The sequence below is a fragment of the Zeus faber genome (assembly GCF_960531495.2).
Source record: "Zeus faber genome assembly, chromosome: 21".
Lineage (NCBI taxonomy): Eukaryota > Metazoa > Chordata > Actinopteri > Zeiformes > Zeidae > Zeus > Zeus faber.
Window position 1 is genome coordinate 20,955,691 of NC_137208.1, and position 20,626 is coordinate 20,976,316.

The 20,626-nt window shown below is 47.1% G+C and overlaps 1 protein-coding gene across 1 annotated transcript in view; it reads right to left on the reverse strand.

The window, feature by feature from the left end:
* Positions 1 to 381: 381 nt before the first annotated feature.
* Positions 382 to 20,626, reverse strand: part of tmem178bb (transmembrane protein 178Bb) — a gene marked incomplete at both ends in the record, with an annotated part of 100,827 nt that continues 80,582 nt past the window's right edge. The window contains 2 exons of the mRNA XM_080022802.1: positions 382 to 632; positions 1,718 to 1,855. Of these exons, the coding sequence (XP_079878928.1) occupies positions 382 to 632; positions 1,718 to 1,855 (389 nt within the window). The remainder of the gene's footprint in view (positions 633 to 1,717; positions 1,856 to 20,626) is intronic.

Consider the following 20,626-nt stretch of genomic DNA (forward strand, 5'->3'; position numbering starts at 1 on the left):
CTGTAGTATTGGCTCCGCGATAACAAAGAAAACCAAAAGAACTAGCACAATTTCAGTTTTGATATGTCTCTGCCTTTATCCTCGCTTTTTTTTCAAGATAGCAGATCATCAAGACACCCGTGTGTTTCCACACACACACACACACACACACACACACACACACACACACACACACACACACACACACACACCTACACAAAGAAAAAATGTTTTCAGCAAACCAGGCGAGAGACTGGAGATGATTGGACGAATGCATGGAATGCATACAGCCGTCCTGTCTGTTCGTTGTTTTTTTTTTTTTTCCATTAGTGGGTTTTGTCTTTTTTTTATGATCCTTAATTGGTCCGAGCTTCTCTTCCCTCTTCGGTCTCCCTGGTCGGCTTAGCACACGGTGCCGTTCTCCTGCCGGGACTTGGGGCAGGTGGAGCGCGGGATGGGCTGGACGGAGGGCGCCAGGGTGCAGAAGAAGCCGGCGATGAGCGTGAGGCCCAGGCCGCCCCAGGCGCAGAACATGGACCAGCCGTAGCCGTGGCCGATGTCGTCGGGGAGGCCGTACAGGTAGCGCGGGTAGCGCGACAGCTCGAAGTTGATGCCCGCCACGCAGGTGCAGAGCGAGATGATGCAGAAGGTCCCTGGGACAAGAGAGAGAGAGAGAGAGAGAGAGAGGGAGGGGCCCCCAAAAGGTGTCACTTTCGGTCCGTGTGAGAACAGATCATTCACATTTCATGGAGAAGACTCGTTTCGGACTAGACCTTGTTTTCATGGATCGCCGCGCCGCCGAGCGAGTTGGAACAGCGCCAACGCGGTTCAGCGGGAGGCGAACCATTTAGTCCTCTGTGATAAATGTCCTTTGCAGAAAATGGGAATCTCTCTGTTCACAGTAGATTGTATATTATTCCAACCGGTAAACACTGCAGTTTATCAAACGGCCATCCCTGTGCCCAAACACGCTCCCTCAAATCGTCCAGAGTGCGTAACCAGGGCAAAGCCACGCGCCGTGTAGAGGTTCACGGAGAGAGTTTATCACGTCTGTTTCTTAAAGTAGCCCCGCGTGATATTCATCGCGTTGAAAATACAATCTGAGGTGCTGCGAATTGGCTGAACGCACTTTGAACAACCGTTCGAAAGGCGGTGTTAAGCAGGTTCAATCTTTTGCCGCGTTGGACTGCATTGAGGCTGGCTGACAAATCTGCAATCCGTGAAGATCAAGTGTGTGCAGCTCCGGCTCGTGAAAATAAGGGGGGGATTTGTTTGCCAAAAAATGTACCTCTCCTCCGAACGAATGTGACGTTGATCTAACTCTGAATCGCGTGACCTTGTGCGGTGGTCAGCCGAAGATTTGTCCATGGTAATCTGGCGAAGCCCGTTCCTTTTTGGCCCATTATTTCCCAACAACATTTGTGTCTTTTTAATTGCCCGCTCATTATTTCGACCGAAGGGCACGGCAATAATCCAAGGCCCATCTTAATCGAGTCTCTGCTTGCCTTATGTCGTGCCAGAGCTATTTGGAGCGAAATGTACATTACACTAAGAGTGAAGTCCGCCCTCCCAGGCTCTCTGTACTTCACCCAATATGAGCGAGAGCGAGGGAGATGTCTGATAGGGAAAAGGGTCTTCTTGCTTTCCCCTTTAAAGTAAAAATTACTAAATGACGATGTCTTTCAGTCCCTCGGTTGTATTGTCACGCGCTAAGAGCCCGTCTGTATGGCAAACTTACCTCCCATGAGGAAGAGCAAGCCGGCCACGTACTGCATGAGGCCTCGGTCCCAGCAGCAGCCCAGTACTCCGATGACCCAACCAAATAGGATGATGGCCACCGCCATGCCCATGAACCCGGCTGTCATCCGCCGCAAGTCTGTGGAAGTAAAGAGATTGTGTTGTGGTTATGACATATTTCACAAGCATCGCTGAATTCGGGAGTTTCTACGCAAATCACTATTAAAAATGTTATGCATTTAATGTCTTGTTAGGCCATGGACAAGATAAGAGGGTTTCTCTGAAGCCGCCTACAAACGACAAGAACCGAGCGTGCTGCTCAAACGTGCCCAATGTCCCCAATGTGTCCTTGTTATGTGGAAAATACCCCCATGCATGTTCAAATTGTCTAAACATGAATATTTTTGGAAGTGTATGTAATTGAATAATAGAATGTGATGGTACATTCATGATTCTGATATTTGTCAGGCGACACACAGAAACCCAGTCTAGCCAAACAACTTCACACAGTCGTCCCCACCCACCCACTGAGTACCTCAGACAGCGCCATCTTACATCTCCTTAAACCAGCTCCAAATGGCTTAGTTGGCTACCAAGCAGTAACAACCAGCACCAAGTCCCAGCTTCATTGAATTAGGCGCACTACATCTCAATGCTCAACAGTGAGTTTTGGAATCCCAGAACCACCTCCCTCCATATCCACGTCTGGGACCCTCAACCCACCACTATCTGTCTGTACATTACTGCCACTGGAACTGCCCAGAAGCCTTGTTGCTACCTTCACTCCATAATTACTACCACCAACGCCACACCAGACCAACACCCGCACAGTGACTAACCCGTCTGGCACTGGTTCTGTACGGCGCTCCTTGGTGGCTACCATCCATCCCTTAGTATGAATGCTCTTAAACATAGTAAAACAGTAGCCATCAGACTAACAATGAATGGGTCTATTCATGATACTATCAAAAACAACTCCAAGCATCATGAGCTTGACTGAGCGAAACAGGTGCGGAGCGGGTCATGTCTGCAGGCCCTGTTGCAGCCAATCTGCAGCAAGCGATTTTATGCCGTTGTTCGATGGGAACTGGGAAAACTAACTCAGGCGTGGGGCAGCCGGATAAATTCAAAAGGGCTGTATCCGGCCCGCGGGTCGCTGGTTCAATAGGCCTGGTTTAGTCTTTCTACGGGGCTAATGTGTATTCGCATCAACTGGGTTGAAATTGAAACTATTTGACCTTTAACATAGTGAAGGTAGTATGTGTAAATTTAGAGCAGTGCTCCACGCCAGGGGGAGTCGTCACCAAACAGGGCTCAACACTCTCCCATAGGAAATGAATGGATTGGTGTGGCGGCTAGCATTTTGACACTGATTATGTGCTCATCTCATCTGTGTCATCAACTCAAATCTAGCCTTTTAAGGGCCTCCAATAAGAAATCTTTGATAGCATTTGTTTGAGTAGCTCCATGTTGTGCCACATGGCCACAAAACAGAATGGGTTCCATGGTTTGAAGCTGGCGACTGCTGGGAGAGCTCAGTCATCTGGAGAAGACTAACTGAAATTGTATTGATTCTGTGTCTGTATGTGTTGTGCATTGCATGCGTTACTCACTTTCTCAAAACTCTTCACTTACTATAGTTAACACACTGGGTTTTGTTTTTTTTCACATTACTTGGACACAGAATGCATTCAATGAACACAGTTTTTCAAAATTCTTCAATCGATTTCCCGCTCATGCTCCACCACCAGCAAAACTGCCTATTCCAACGACCCAGACTGCCAAAGGCATGGACGTACGCTTTACAGAAGCGACGCACCGAGTTCAAAGCAAAATTCCAATGAAAAGCAGTCTGCTGTCACTTTTCAATCATAGTTGCTGTATTCCAACACCATAAATAAGGGTTTTACTACAGCATTTCTGTGACTTCTGTTCCTGCTCAATTTACTGTGGTACATTTTATTTGGTTAAAATGTGCCGCTGTTTTGTAATAAAAAAATTAAATCTGTTCATTGTTTTTACTATGCTATACAATTGAATACTTCATATTATTTCAAATAACATAAGAGATACTAGAAAGCACAAAATTATTCACTATTTCAAACATTAGATGAGATTAGATTACAGATACAGATAGATTAGCATTGGGGTTTTTATAAAAATTATATGCAATTATATGATTCATCTTGGCATAGGGAGTTGGATGAAGGGTTTTGAAAAAGTTAATTCAATATTTAAACACCATTTTTGGCTTCATTTTTTACATTTGTTGGTGTATGTTGTCACCGCCTGAAGGTAACAGTTGTTGGAGTGAATTTAGGAGGTGGAGAGGGCAAACGGAGGAACATGGAGTACCCATAGCAGCCTTTTCCCTGCACCGCGAGCCTTCACCGTGGGAGGGTAATGACGGACGCAGCAGACACAAGCTGCTGCCGGTCGAGGGAAAATGATGGCTGAGCGTGAAGGAGGAAGAGCGCTCCGAGGTTTTCTCCCCCGCGACGATTTTAATGTCATGGGTGAGCTGCCCCTCGCACGGAGGCCTCGACACTCAGAACCAGCCGTTGTATCAGTCACCAGGTGGCGAAGGGGAGACGGCTCAAAATATTTATCGGCCTGACAACGGCTGACACTGAGATCCAAATGGCGACTGTGGTTCAGAGTGTCAGCTGGCGATGCCAGACCAGCGATTCATTCGTAGCGAACAAATCTTTTGCGCCGACTCGAGCCTCAATTATGCTTCTGCGTAGGTGCACGTGAACGTCTCCGTGGAGCTACGCAGCGAAGGGGTTTATGGGTAACGGAGAGGCTCGCAGAGGAGCCAACACGCCCACCTCCCAAATCTCAACGCATTGCATTGGTCCTGGGCGCCAGACAAGCTGATTTGTTGAATTGTCCTGTCGGGGGGGGGGTTCGAAACGGAAAAGAAATCAGATAGAAGCGCAATTTGCGGAAGAGGTTCGAACACCGATCTTTTTGGGGTTCCAAAGTTTTCAAATAAAAAGAAGAGAAGAGCTAAGTGAGTGACTGAAAAAGTCTACGCTACAGAGCTGCGCAGCTGCAGAGCTCTGTGCCAAAGCATCTGACAAGAGTAACAGAAGACAGAGGGTGTGGGGTCTGACCTAGTAAGAGATGTGATCGGGCCAGCCCAGCGTCAGTATAGACAATTGAACCAGACGCCAGATTACCAGCACACCCCTGATTCAGTGAGCAGGCGAGTGAGATGAAGAGAGACGACGAGTGAGTGAATCGGTGTACCGAAAACTGGAAATAACTGAGGATTAAATGAGTGTGGGAAAAAGGGTCAAGGCCTTTGGCATAATTGTCACAACCTCAAACACTTGTTGGAGGTGTGATTCTCAGAGTGCGCTGTAAAAGGGTCCACGCTGTGTTGCTTGCAAAACACCCCGCGCCTCCACCCTTCGGCATCGCCAGGATTACTGTCCACATCCTGCAAGTGAAGCGCTTTTAAATTTTTTTTTTTTAACAGATTAGGATGCTGATAGCTGCCTCCGAGCTGATGTGGAACCGTCTGTCAGGAGGCACGTCGGTCAACCACTGTAACGGAGCTGACCTCCGACCCCTACGAGGCGGCGGCGGCGGCGGCAAGTCCTCTCGGCAAGGGAGCAGCCCCACTGGTGTCGACTGGAATAAGGCTTGTGAAAGAGCGAAAAACAGCAGGGACAAAAAAGAACGGCGTCTTTTTTGTCTCGGTTTCCAGCGACAGCCTTAACGTAACATGATCTGGAGACTCTCCCCAGGGGGATGCTGCGGTTTCATGTGATTTTCCCAACGTATTTGTGCCTTATAATAACTGTAACCTGATGCAGCGAAAAACACCAACACCAGCTTGAAAATAAATTCTAAAAAATTGCATTTTTGGAGGACTGTGGCACTATTGCCGTCCTACTGTATACCTTCCAGGAATGTCACAGTTCAGTTGTGAACAATGACAGATATAACACATGTTTTATTCAATTACTGGAGAGAATAAGCAATGGAAAAAAGATCATAACTGTGAGCAAGCAATGCTGTGTGGAAACGACTTCAGATTAAAGCACAGCGATATTTTTTTCCTGAGGTTGCATTAACGCTGTCTTCAGCTGGATGTATGCGCGGGGGACAGCTGTGTGGGATTGGAGTTAGCAGGATGGATGAAGGCATATTGGAGCATGAAATGCGGTATGTATCTGCCTCAACTGGCTGCAGGTAGATAGAGGGAAGGAGCGGCAGGGAAAGGGAGGGCTGGAGGTTCGCTAAAAATGGTGTCAGCACTTTCTTTTGACAAGTGGAGAGATTCCGGTTCAACAAACCAGGATGAAAGAGGGGGGAAACGGCGGACTGGCACTTCAATCACTCAGAGGTTAGCAGGCTTTAAAAGGGCTACTCTGAATCTTGTGGAAAACACAGAATTTATGGACAAATATATGAAGCTATAATATGATTATTTCCAACATAATTCTGCCATATTGGCATTGTACGAATGATAATGTAATACTGCTTATTCCGAGAGCGGGTGTGGCTGGCTGTGACTCAGGGGGGGTGCAGGGGGGGTGCACGAGCGCCTGTGCACCTGCACCTTTGCCCCTTGATGCCCCATGGTGCCCTATTTACCATTCACGCTTTTTTCTTTTAAGCGTGAATGGGCATCGAGGTAGGCGATTGTCTGGGCAAGATATGCATATTCATGAGGAACGTGCATATTCACAGCGGATCGCCCGCAATGGTGCGCATCGGGACACCCGTGATCTGCGCTCCGCTGTGCGTCCCCGCGCCATAACATTACGGAACAAAACAAAACGCCATGTGTAACGGGAACACCCCCCCAACCCTCGAAGACAGCTCAACCGGGTTCCATGTGCCTTTTCTTTTTTCTTTTTATTCCTCACCTGCCCCCCTTAACATCTCTGCATGGGCCTGCTGTGACTGTGATATACAGTTGGTTGGATACTACTGCCAAAACGTATTTATTGTAAGTCACTTTGGACAAAAGCGTCTGCAAATGGCAGACGCTTTTGTTTATTTCTTTCAAAATAAATGTTATTGCTATTATCTCGAGGAGGAATCTTGGTGTACACAGTAAAAGCACTTTCACTGCCTGTGAGCTTCAAAAATGGCCACAGTGGCAGTGGCAAAAACTGCCCACTTCCTGCTTAACCCTAATTTTCCCCCCTCCAATGGTGTTTGGTTAGTAATTACAAACATGGGCCCCCATGGCAATTGGTCATAAACAATGAAGATTCTCACCAACACTGAGGCAATAGCTCATGTCAGTAACAAAGCGTGGCAGTTTGTCTACCACACGCCACCCAAGTAGGACCTCCGGCACAGAGACACAGATGACAGGGATGTAGACACCAGTTTATTGTAGAGAGTGGTCTAGGTGGAATAAGTCCAGGAGCAGATGGACATGTGTCATGACAAGGGCTCCTCTCCTGGGTGTGTGTGGGAATGAGGTTTTACCTGTTGCATATTAGGCCAACCAACAAGCAACAGGTATGCAGCCACTCTGATCCTGGGCCCCAATTACCTAGACCCAGATCAGGTGTGGCTGCTCAAACCACACCATCCCCACACCAGATACCCCAGACACCAAACTGAGGCCTGGGAGAATACCTGACCAGACCCTGAAACAAGGTTACTATACCTGAAAAGGACAGACTCTGCGAAGGTTCCTATACCTTAAGATAATAAAACACTGGACTCTGATCAGGGTTCCAATACCTTTAACCAACAAATGTCCAAAGAAAATTAACTGGTCCCCTTCCAGGGGACCTGGTTTCCCTGGAACAGCACGGCCCATCGGCCTCCTTCCACACCGGTGACGACAGATTGCGCCCTCCTCCCTTCCGGAGTGTGGGGCCTCAAGTTTCTGTGCTGGCTGGTGAAGGCGTGGCCAGACTAGGCTGTTGCGGGGGCTGCTTTGCTTCTTGGCTGGCTGCTAGGCTGCTGGATGGTCCCAACGGTGGCTGCTGGGCGGAGCAGTTAGCCGCCAGCGGTTACTTGTGGTGGATGTTGAGGTTGCTTCTCCCCCGGTCCTCCGCCGGACCCCTGGGTGCTGCTGCTGCGAGTTGGGAGAGGGTTGGTGCTGGGGCCGCCCGTTGATCCGCTGGTGGCTCCAGGGCATCTTCGGACGGCCCCTCAGCATCCCTTCACCATGCTGAAGAGTCCCTGTTAAGGTGCCAGTGTGGCAGTTTCGCCTACCACACACCATCCAAGTGGCGTTGTCAGGGACCTCCAGCACAGAGACACAGACGACCGGGTAGTAGACACACCAGTTTATTGTAGAGCGTGGGCTCGGTGGAATAAGCCCAGGAGCAGATGGAGATGTGTCGTGACAAGGGCTCCACTCCTGAGTGTGTGTAAGGAATGGGGTTTTACTGTTGCTCGTGACACGGCCAACAAGCAACAGGTATGCGGACACTCTGATCCTGGGTCCCCAGTTACCTAGACCCAGGACAGACGTGGCTGCTCAAACCACACAATTCCCGCATCACACAGAGATTGAACGTGAGCATAGTGACTCATGCTAAAGAGGTGAAGGTGGAGGATTTCCGGAATTTTAAACCATACAATGGTTTTGTTTGCAGTTGTTTTTCTACACACCAATTACATACTTCCTAGTGAGGCTCTCAGATAATATTTGCCGCTGCCATCTATGATTGGGATGTTGCTAATAATCCCGCCGCATATGAACTAATATCCTCTCTCGACGGAAAGAGGAAATAAAAAAGCTAAAAGGCTGCAGGTCCAAAATATGACTCAAAGTAATATTTTTCATCTGGTGCTATGACAGACGTAAGGTGGCAAATGTCCAGTACGTCAGAAAGTTGGGCCTTCAAGTTCACCACAAGGGTGGGAAAGGTCTCAATGAAGCCCATTAACCTTCATTTCATTTGAGTCTCACATTTCCCAATCCAGAAAGGGCAAAGTGTGTATTAAAGAAAGAAAATGTAAAAAGACGAAAGGGACAATCAAATAAATAATACCAAATACAATATACGTTTGTAATATAATCTGTCCTTGAAAGGTAGTTTCTTGTTATTGTCATAGTTTAGATCCCGACGGTGCTGAAATAAATTATAAAACAATAACAAAAATTTCACAGATGGAGTATGTATTAAAGAAAATAGAACCTAAGAGATTAACCTCCAAAATTTGTATTTGTTCATTTTACACTTAGTAGACTTACTACTTACTTACTTTGAAGGATATGTAAGTGTTTTAGACATTTTATTCGTCGCAATATTCTGAGAGATTAAATGCTCGACTCTTAATTGACATTCAGAGTCAGTGAGTGTGAGAGGACTTTTGGTGAACGATAGACGAGAAGAGTCAGTTTGGCCTTATTGGGATCGGAATTCTTGCAAAAAAAAAGCCATTTAATTCTTTAAAATTATTGATTCACAAAATCACAATCGCTCCTGAGTCATTTAAAGGATTTGTTTGCCACAAACGACTCGTTTTGCGACTACAAGAGTAGCTACGCTGTTGCAAACTGGTCATTTAAGTTTAGTCTGGCTTCAAACTGAATCTAGTGGAATGGCCCTGGACCAGATCATCCCTCTAGTTGCAGGCGATCCCGAGAGCCTAGTTTGGGAGTACAGGACAACCTCTATATGCCTTTTTAGACAAGAACTCAAACACTCAACTTACAGCTTCACCCGAAACAGACATGAATACACACATACACACATTTCCCGACCGATTAAATTGGCCGCTGGTGCATCGTGCCGTCCCAGTGAAGCGGCTATCGGCTCTTCCTGCCTCTTGATGAATGCGATCCCCACACCCTGCCCAAGTAACGCCGCCCGTGTGAGGCGAGATTCTGATGAAATAGCTTTCCGCATTTGTGTGCTGTGTACATATTTACTGCCGTTTAGAGGTCACTGAGCGATATGGGTCTTTGTTTGGATACTCTCCGAAAAGCTTTGCCTTCGGAGAGCTTAAGCTTTTCTGAAATTCTGTCCAAGTAGTTTATATTTCAAGTGATGCAGTTTTCATAGCATTTTGTTGAGGCTAAGCAAAGCAAGACAGCTAGCTAGAAGCTACTCCATTGTTGAAGTGAAAAATAGTCCTCTGATTGATAATTGACGGTCCAGATTGTGCCAAATTGTCCGTTTTTGCTATACTTATATTTGAAGTTCAAAATTCAAGATTCAAGATTCAAGAGGTTTATTCGTCATATCCATACTTTCATACATACAGTATATGCAGTGAAATGTCAATGCAACGCACCCGGTGATTACACACAATATGTCCTAGACTGAACACAGTAGCTGCCTAAGAATTTCTACTTGACCAACTAACTGATTCCTAAAACGTAATGCAGTAAGTCGAATACTATAGAATAAAATAAAAATATATAGAATAAAATAAAATAAATAAGGGAATAGGCTTGTGTATATGGGATAGACTTATGAATATGGGATAGGTTATTTATGTATATACATATTTGTGCATTAAAGTGGCATGTGAATAAAGTGAGGTAGTGTTTGTGAGATATACAGCACAGTATACAAAAGTACGGCGCACCACTACGGTAACACCGAACAACCCAGAACAGTGGCACAGTATGGGGTACAGTATGCTACATACAGTACAGTAAGGTAGTGGAGCCTCTGTGTGTGGCTCAGTGAGGACCCCTGGTGAGGTCAGCATTGACAGTTCTTATGGCTTGCGGGAAGAATCCTTCATGATCCTGCGGGCTCTGCTACTACACCTCCTGGTGTATAAGTCCTGCAGGGAGGGGAGGGTAGTTCCAGTGGTATGTTCAGCTGAACGCACCACCCTCTGCAGGGCCCACCTGTCCTGAGCAGTACAGTTCCCAAACCAGGCAGTAATGTTGCCTGTCAGGATGCTCTCCACCGCTCCACAGTAGAAGGACTTGAGGATCCTCACCGAGACCCGGAATTTCCTCAGCTGCCTGAGGTGGTAAAGGCGCTGCCCTGCCTTTCTCACCAGAGTGTCTGTGTGTACAGTCCATGTTAAATCCTCTGTGATGTGGACTCCCAGGTACTTGAAGCTGCTCACCCTGTCGACAGAAGTCCCATTAATCACCAAGGGCGCGTGCGTCCTCGGTTGTAATCCTCTCCTAAAGTCCACAATCAGCTCCCTAGTTTTTCTGACATTCAGGTGGAGGCTGTTGTCCTGGCACCAGAGTGACAGGTCAGCCACCTCCTCACGGTAGGCCTTCTCATCGCCGTCGGTGAGCAGGCCCACGACAACGGTGTTGTCAGCAAACTTGATGATGGTGTTGGAGCTGGACCTGGCCACACAGTCATGTGTGTACAGGGAGTACAGTAGGGGGCTGAGGACGCAGCCCTGGGGGGATCCTGTATTCATGGTGAGGGAGCTGGACATGTGCTTCCCCACCCTAACCACCTGGGGCCGGGCTGAGTGGAAGACCAGTATTCAGTCCAAGCTCCTTCAGCTTGACAGCCAGTCTGGTGGGGACTATGGTATTGAAAGCTGAACTATAATCGATGAACAGCAATCTCACATAGGCCCCCTTCCGGCCATCCAGGTGCGTGAGCGTGGTGTGCAGTACCTGGATGATCCACGGATGACGCGGTCTGCGTCATCCGTGGATCTGTTCTGCTGGTACGGGAACAGCAACGGGTCCAAGGTGCGCGGGAGGGAGGCGCAGATATAATCCTTAATCAGCCTCTCGGAACACTTCATGACCACCGAGGTGAGGGCCACCGGACGGTAGTCATTCAGGCAGGCTGGAGAGGCAATCTTCGGGACAGGAACAATGGTGGACCTCGTTGCTCCATCTGTAGCTCCACAGTCTCTCTGTACGTCCGTTTAGCGTCCTTCACCGCCCTCCGCAAATTGTATGACGCCGCTTTGTAATTGTCCATATTACCGGATGCAAGACCGTCATTGTAAGCGGCCGTGCGAACATTCAGTTCGCAGCGGATGGATTTATCGACCCACGGCTTCTGGTTTGGAAATATCCGAACTTTCACTGTGGGAACAATGCTGTCCGCTAACGTAGCTATGAAGCTCACCGCTACGTCCGTAAACTCGCTGACGTCACTTGAAGTTTCCACCTGCGTCATACACTGATCAGCCACAACATTAAAACCACCACCAATAACCATGGATATTGTGTAGCTCCCCCACGTGTCCCCAAAACAGCTCTGACCCGTCGAGGCATGGACTCCACAAGACCTCTGAAGGTGTCCTGTGGTATCTGGCACCAAGAGCAGCAGATCCTCTAAGTCCTAAGGCAACATGGGGTCCCCATGCATCAGGCTTGTTGTTCCAGCACATCCCACAGATGCTCGATCGGATTACATCCTAACCCCAGCCAACCACATGATGTAGAAGAAAATGTGATTCATCAGACCAAGCCATCTCCTTCCATTGCTCCATGGTCCAGTTCTGACACTCACGTCACCATTGTAGACGCTTTTGGCGGTGGTCAGCATGGGCATTCTGACCAGTCTACGGCTACGCAGCTCCATACACAGTAAGCTGTGATGTGCTGTGTGTTCTGACACCTTTCTATCATAGCAGCATTAACTTTTTCAGTAATTTGTGCTACAGTAGCTCTTCTGTGGGATCAGACCAGACGGGCTGGACTTCGCTTCCCATGCACATCCATGAGCTTGGGGCGCCAATGACCCTGTCACCGGTTGTCCTTCCTTGGACCACTTTTGATAGGTACTAACCACTGGATACCAGGAACACCCCACAAGACCTGTCATTTTGGAGATTTTTCTTGCTTCCAACACATCAACTTCAAGACCTGACTGTTCACTTGCTGCCTGATATATCCTACCCCTTGGCAGGTGCCATTGGAACAAGATGAGCAATGTTATTCACGTCACCTGTCAGTGGTTTTAATGCTGTGGCTGATCGAGGTATATATTCATATATTGGAGACTCGCTTCACAAAGCAACAAAAGTCAATAGACACTTGAATACATTTTTTTATATTTTTCCTCCCCACAGTGCATAAGAAAGCTAATAGTGAGTGGACATATACAGTCAAATGTTTTACAAAATTTCCCCATTGCTTGAAGTAGCCTTCCAACTTTGAACAGCTTTGATAATGAGCATAACAGCTAGAGTACAGTAGAGGTAGAGAAGAGTAGCGTAGAGATAGAGCAGTGGCAGATTAGAGGTAGATTAGAGGGAGGTAGAGTAGAGTGTCTCTTCTGGAAGAGACATCTCTCTCTTTCGGAGAACATCTGTTATTTTCCAGTTGATAAGCCACTGCCTAAATGCCTCATGCCAGCCCCACCCTCTGCCTATTGTGTACGACATGTCAGTGTCCATATGGCGACCATGAGGTTATGGGAAGAAGGGTCACTCGGGTCCTCTGTGGGTGATGAAAACAGACACTGCACATTGGCCTAAAACCCCTTGCTCCTCCACTGAGGAGTCAGGTAACTCATTGCGAAAGGTTTCCCTAGAGTAGGGACATGAAAAAAAATTTGTCCCAGGGGCGTAGACTAGTCAGGGACAAACGTGGATGTTGCTGGGCGTCTGCAGACCTCCAACCGCACTCCTCCCCCGTCCCCAGCCTATGAGCTTCGGCCTATAAACGATGACTGTGAAATAAACTTGAAAAGGTGCCAGAATCGCAACAAAACACACCGAAAAAAAAACCTGGACAAGCCCGCCACCCCCACCAATGTCGCTGGTGAAGCTGAGGGATGAGCTGGGCCGGCTATCTCTTATGACGATAATTGTCTGAGTCCGAGGTACTGTATCAGCTGAAAAGCATGGGGGGAAAAAAACAGGCCGGCTCTCCTGGAGGGCGGCGGTCCTTTCAGACGCTCCGCTTTCAGTGCGCAAACGTTAAGCTTCAAAACCCTAATCGCTCTACCGCAGGCTGGTCGGCTGTGTTGTTTCTTTTTCCAGGACAGTTATGTACAATTGGATTGCTACCCTACTCACAGGCATGAGCACATTAGCAGCTCTGTTGTCTCAACACTAATAGAAGTTTGCTCTGGGAGAACACTTGGTGGGAGCGACATTATGCATGGATTTATGCACAGATTTGTTTTTCAGATTTGTTTCGGGGCTCTTTGAGCTTGATTTCTCCACGTCCACGGCATGTGATGTGTGTACGAGATTAGTTTTGCATATTACGCATGAAAGTATGCACATTAACAATTCATATATATATATATATATATATATATATATATATATATATATATATATATATACACACGTCATATACAGTACATAATGAGCCTTATGCAAATGCTGTCTCACCTTATTATGTCGGCGATTAGCAACGGCTCGGGAAGGCTCTTGTCAAAAGTCTTCGAAGACGCTTTTGAGCGAAGCAGCAGGGTAATCATTTAGCACATGGTTCATTTCCTTGCACCACGTCGGTGGTTTGATAAGGGGCAGGTATCATTAGCGCACACACCCCTCGATCCTTCTAATTCGGGGGTCGACCGGTCGAAGGTATACCAGTCCCGCACGAGAGCCTAGTGGTCAGTCTTGGGCTGAGCACTGACATTTCTTTTTCGAAAGGAAATCGCGATACAGGAACTCTGGGAAACTATTGGGTTTAGGTGAGAGAGCGTTTTTGTTTTTTTTACCAATACATGAGAGCAGTATTGGACCCAAAATTCCTGCTCCCCTACGATGGACGCAGCCCTGTTTGTCCGTATCGCTATTTTGCATACACAACAGCTAATTCAATAGTTATGGTAGTGTACTCTCTCATTTAAGGTTTGCCAAGGGATTGCCGGTCTTAACGACTTCCTTGAGTGATGAAATATTTATAAAGAATAAGTAATTTTAGGAGCCACAGATGATCAGAGGAAGCCCACAATCCCCCAGTGAAAGAGCCAAAGGTTCCCATTGAGTTCCCCTGATTGTTGATGATGCTCAGTGAATAGCCGTGGATAATAGCCGCCGTTCATTTGTTTACAGTATCTGGCGTGTGACAGAAGCACTATCCCGCCGCCATTCTCTCTAGGTTAATAGGTTCTATTGTTCCGCCGTGTGCTGTCAATTCCTGTTTAATTATGTTTCCTTGCTCTGGGACCAATGGGCTAATGCAAAGCTGTTCCATTTTGGTGCAATTTTTTTCTTCTACATTTTCTCCATCTCCATCAGATAGACGGAGGGAAGGAAGGGGGGGGGGGGGGGATGAAGAACGTGCTCTGGTGCGGCTTGCGATCGCACGTCTGAAGTCGCATCAGAGCTTCTTTGTCATTCTGGAAGAAGGCGTAACTTCGCATGGCGCAATGTCACGAGGCTCACCGCAGACAGTGACTGAGTGGATGCAGCGGAAAACAAGTTGGCGTAAGTTAAATTGAGGAGGGGGATCGGGGTGAGCCGGGGGGAGAGATTCCAGCACGAGGATGGACTTTTTTCCTTTTTGCTGAAAACACTTTGGATCTCTCAGGGTGGAGGTGAGGGTTTAGGGCCTGATTTTGTAATGTCCGTATGTGCTGGGCGGGGTCCATTGGTGAAATCAAATCAGGCAACGACGGGGAGAGAGAGAAAGAGAGAGAGAGAGAGAGAGAGAGAGAGACAGAGAATGTTGAAGACAGCAGCCAAAGATCTGGAGATCTGGAGCCGTGGAGTGGAGGGAAGTCGGCGCTAGACGTGTTTATGGTCTCCCTGTGGGGGTGGTGGTCCAGGGTGGAGCCAGTAGCTGTCACTCAGTATTGGAAGGGTCCACCAAGGGGGTTAGGGGTGGGGAGGGGAGCGGAGGGGGGCCCTGACAAGACAGCAGGCATACGGGAGTGGTGGTGCCAACGGCACGCTCCACATCAGCTCTCCGTCAGCGTCTCCACGGCGACAGGAGACAGGGACGTCACATGACCTCCGACCACGCCGTGCGATCGTCGGCCGGCCGAACGCTATTGTTATAGCTTTGCAATAACTTAGTCACCTATAACTGAACTTAATAATACTGTAATATCAAGTAAGTACTGTATTAACATAGTTCTAACATAATTTGAAAAATAAGAATGTGGTTTGAGTCTTTTGAGTCTCACTGCCGACAATAATTAACGAGCCCCAACCTCTCTGGTCCCGACTGCTGTTTCCCTAAAAATCCTCTGTCACAATCCTTCAAGTGCAACTTGACGATTACTGTCCCCAGCAGTACCGGAAAGTTTGTGAAGCTCATTTACTTACACAAAATTAAATGTGTGTATGTAATGGACACAGGCGTGGAAAAGTGTAGAAACATGGTTTTATAAATAAGGATATTTTATTACTCCATTTGTCCATATGTGCTGTACTTTTATACCAGCAAATCAACACATCCTGAGGGTCTCATAGTCGCATGTTTCATTTGGGCTTTGTACAGTTAAGCCAATCTCAATACTAATATGAAAAATAATCACACAAAGCTCTAATAGATCATCGGGGCCAGGGACCTGGGACCTGGGACCAGGGGCCAGGGGCCAGTGTAAATCAGCGGTTACTGCAATATAAATTAAAATTTCATCTATTCCAGGTGCTAAAAGAAAAGACGGAGTGCAATCAAATAGGAAAATCATTAAGAATAAATTCCTGCAGGTAATGGCTCGATGTTCGATAAATGATAAATCCAAAAGATTGTATGAATGTCATTATTTTTAATCACTGCTCAGCGTTGACTGGAGTTCAGTTGAGATTCTCAGTTTGGGAGAAATGTGCTGACAAGATGACCAAGATTTTGCATCTTTTCGGGATTGTTATTACTGTATTTGCTTAATCGCTCTCATGGATGCATACGATCTATCATTATTCTACCGAACCGAAAACTGCTTAAACAACCGAGGAGTCAAAACAGCTCAGGGCACAAGTGTATATTTTCATTTACATTACTCTTAATTAGTTTGGCTGCAGGACACAAATGAAGGGGGAAAAAAACTGTGTATCCTTAAAATTCGGAATTAGGGTTTTCTTATTTACTCGTTGAAGACGAGCTGAATAATGTCATAGGTACACAAAATTCAAATTTATCTTGAAACGACTAAAATATGGTCACCAGAAGTCCCGGTTTCTCCAGGACCATCCCGGTTTCAAGTTGTGTGTCCCGAATCCCGACAGATATTTGTAAAACACTAAAATGTCCTGGTTTTCAACATTCACTTCGAAATTGTCCCAGCTTTCGGCACAATTCGAACAGTAATAATAATATTATGTTTATTTTTAGTGCGTACAGATATTATCGACTATATACAGTCAAGCAGAGAAGAGCGTGCACAGAGGTCTCAGCGGAGAAGTGGGCGAGTGGGCGTGTTGGTGTATGCAGGGCCGACTAGCTTCCTAAAGGCGACGCAGCTGCGCGTGCATAACGGGGACGCTCTCTCAGACACTCCCCCCGCCAAGAGAGTGCCAAACGAGCCATACACTTAAGTTCAAGTTCAAGTTCAAGAGATTAGTTGTCACATACATACACATACGGTCGTACAGATATGCAGTGAAATGTCATGACTTAAGGGTCCCGGTTTGGGGGTTTCAAAATGTGGTCACCCACAAATAAGATCTCAGGGGAACCTGAGATCTTATTTGTAGTTTATATTTTCCATTTTTACTCTATAATAAATATGTAAAAATGTATATAGAATTACTTCTTTTAAGATGCTGGAAAGTGTATTTCCCTAATTTCACAGGAGCTAGGCTAGTTGAAGCCATGCATTGAGCTTACACAGTTAGCGTGCTGCCAGTCGCTGCCTCTGAACTGGACACACTCCCGACTGATTCTGGGTGAATTAGGCAAAAAGCAAATTTCCCAAAAAACCCAAGAAGCATCCCAAGTAAGGTTTCATTAAGGGCACATTTTTTGGCAGTGTAAATGTAGCAATGGAGCAGATTGAGTGGAGGGAGAGAGAGATGCGAGAGTTATTAATGCCTCTTAAGGCATTAATAACTCCACTTCTAGCCATGGAAATGAGAGTGTGGCACCATTTGGAGGAGATGTTGAGAGTGGAAAGGGCTTAAGCACAGAGAGAAAAACGAGGGCGAGAGGGAGAGAGAGAGGGAGGGAGAGAGAGAGTGAACATTCGGGGGACATGTTGAGATAATAAAAGCCAGAATACCTCGGGTGGCTCTGGAAGTTTAGCACACTTCCTCGGCCCGCTCTCAAATCGTAGACGAATCAAACGTAAAGAGCTAAGGCCCAGTTGTGCCCCGTGTTCTCGTAGAGCAGAAATTGTATTCTTAATAACGGGACCAAATTTCCAGCCATATCTACAGATTTAATTTATGGGAAATGTTTTATTGGGACCAAAAAGAAGGCCACATTTGTCGAAGGCGATCATCATTTTTGACAATCATCAAAAATGAGTAAGCTAATAGTCCGCCTAACTCAGATAAAACACTACAGTACTTACCAGGCATGTGCAACAGGGGATGGAGGGTGCACGAGCACCATGGCGCCCTTTTTATCAGGTGCGGGGTTTTTTTTGCGCATGAATAGGCATAGAGGTCACGGATTGCCTGGGCAAGATATGCTTATTCATGGGGAACGGCGTGTGGCGCAATGTGCGCACAGCGGAGCACGGATCACGGGCGTCCCGATGCGCGCCATTGCGGGCGCCCGTGATCCGCGCTCCGCTGTGCTGCTCCGTTTCCTTATGGAACGAAATAAAACACTGCGCGTGACGGAACACTTCCTCCTCACTTACTCTCTCATCCCCCCACCCCCAGATTGCCCGGATGCCTAAAACCGGAGCTCGGGGTCCATGTGCCTTTTCTTTTTATTTATTTTTTAAGGTCTCTGCATGGGCATGGGTATTTCGGGCAATGAAAGGTTTGTCTCTTTTTGGCGATTCGGCTCATTATGAGTGACTCAATAAAAAGATTTGTTCCATTTTCCAACTCTTCGTTTGTTCTTATCGGTTCGACGGTTGAGTCTCAGAGAATGCCTTCGTGTTCGGCTGCAGCTACAGAGTCTTGAAGGAGGGCGCGGCGTCTCCCGACTCCTGAGTAATTTCAAAAGATCTGAACGCTCGGAACCGAATCGTCCCCGAGCCGTCTCGCCTCACTGCTCGCCTAACATACAGGAAAAATAACTCTTCCCTTGTCGCGAACTGGCTCGCGATATCTTAGTACTGTAACCCTGGCATCGGGGGTGATAAAAGAGACGGCCGCTGCGCTGTCTATCCCTGCACACACACAAACACACACACACACACACACACACACACACACACACACACACACACACACACACACACACACACACACACACCTGCGCACAACTGCCTGCCACGTTTTCCGGAAAGGGTTAAGAACCAGCATGTCTTCAGAGCACACAGAGCCGAGGAAAGGGAGAATATGTGTGTGTGTGTGTGTGTGGTGTGTGTGTGTGTGTGTGTGTGTGTGTGTGTGTGTGTGTGTGTGTGTGGGTGCGTGCGTGTGCGTGTGTGCGTGTGTGTGTGCGTGTGCGCGCGTGTGTGTGTGAATATGTCAGTGCAGAGGAAAGACAGAGAGCAAGAGAGATGAGGAGGTTCTTCTCGAAATCGATTGAGCGTTCGACCTCTCCGGGCAACGAGATCGTCAACACACTGAAGAAGAATGGCGGCCCTGGTTTTATAAGAGCAAAAGGAGCAATAACGGGTTGCAAGCTCTCTCTCTCTAAGTCCTTCGCCTCATTTCGTCTCCCAGCGCTTCTGTTCCGGTGTGATGTTTTTGGGGGATCGAGACAGCTTCAAATTGGACGCCAGAGCCCAAAAGCAGCTTAGTGGTGCGGGTTAGACAGCCCATTTGCCATCAAATGGCTTGCTATTGTTTGACGGTGTCATTTGTCACGACGTCAAGCGACATCAGTACAGTCTGGTTTGATTCCCTGTAAACTTGTTGTGTTTTGTGCCATTTCGATGTCTAACTCGACGGCCCGATATTAAGAAACAGATTTGACATATTGCCGTTTCCCTTTGAATTTCAGAGGGCGCACTCTGGAAATATTTGGAAAGATTCGCAAGTTCAAGGGAAGACATTTTTGTCATGGTCTTAAAAACAGTTTAAATTATGGGGAGATGGACACTTCTTGTTTAAAGTCTGCGGCTCTCGTTAAGAAACAGATGTTTCACTTAAAGAAATCCCTCAAATGAACTAGTAAACTGATGGAAGACAATTTTTATAAAGCCGGGCCAGTCAAGTTCTCTCGAAATAAAAAAAAGCTTGTTGGCAACTCTGGTTGTTTAACACTTCTCACTTCTCACATTTTGCACTTCTCATTATTTGGCCTTTTTCAAGCTCATTCCCAGGCTTCCTCATCTACAGAGGAGAGCCTGGAACGACATTGTTGGGTTAACCAACGGTTAATTGATCTGTTGAGTTGTCAGTCAAACTGCCAGTATTGAGTACTTGGGCTATTACGCTACCTCCGATAGCGCCATTTCACGAGTATTCCATAACCTCTCGGGATGCCAAGGCGATCGGGCCATGGTCAAGCTGAGGCCTCCAGGGAAATTGCTTTGCGTTACCTAGTGTAGTGAAAACAAAACCCAACTTCTTGTCTTACGTACCTTATAGACAGCTCCGGCGTAGCTTGTGGCATGAATTCTTGGCCTGGTCAATTGGGGGGTGCTAGTACATTACTATAGACAAGGTGTGGTCACAAGCATGTGCACTACCACACCAAAGTCAAAAACAGACCTATAATTGGTATTACTACTGTATATCTATGTTTGCCCTGCTACAGCATCAGCGGGTCCACCGCTTTATCAGCTGATTTAAAAACATGCTGTAGTTCGATTGGTGTTGGAGTGTGCTATATCCGTCTGACTTACGCCCCAAGGAAACCATTCTCAGATAAATGGAAAAAGGGAAAGATGAAAGGCCCGTCATTTACCTCTCTCCGGCAGCCCTGTGATCTTCCAATGGATACTGTCGAAGGTCCTCGGGATAGATTGACTTCGGCCGTAGGGGTCTAAGCAATTTTTTGCGCTGCCGGCGGCCGCGCGACAGCGAATCACGTGGG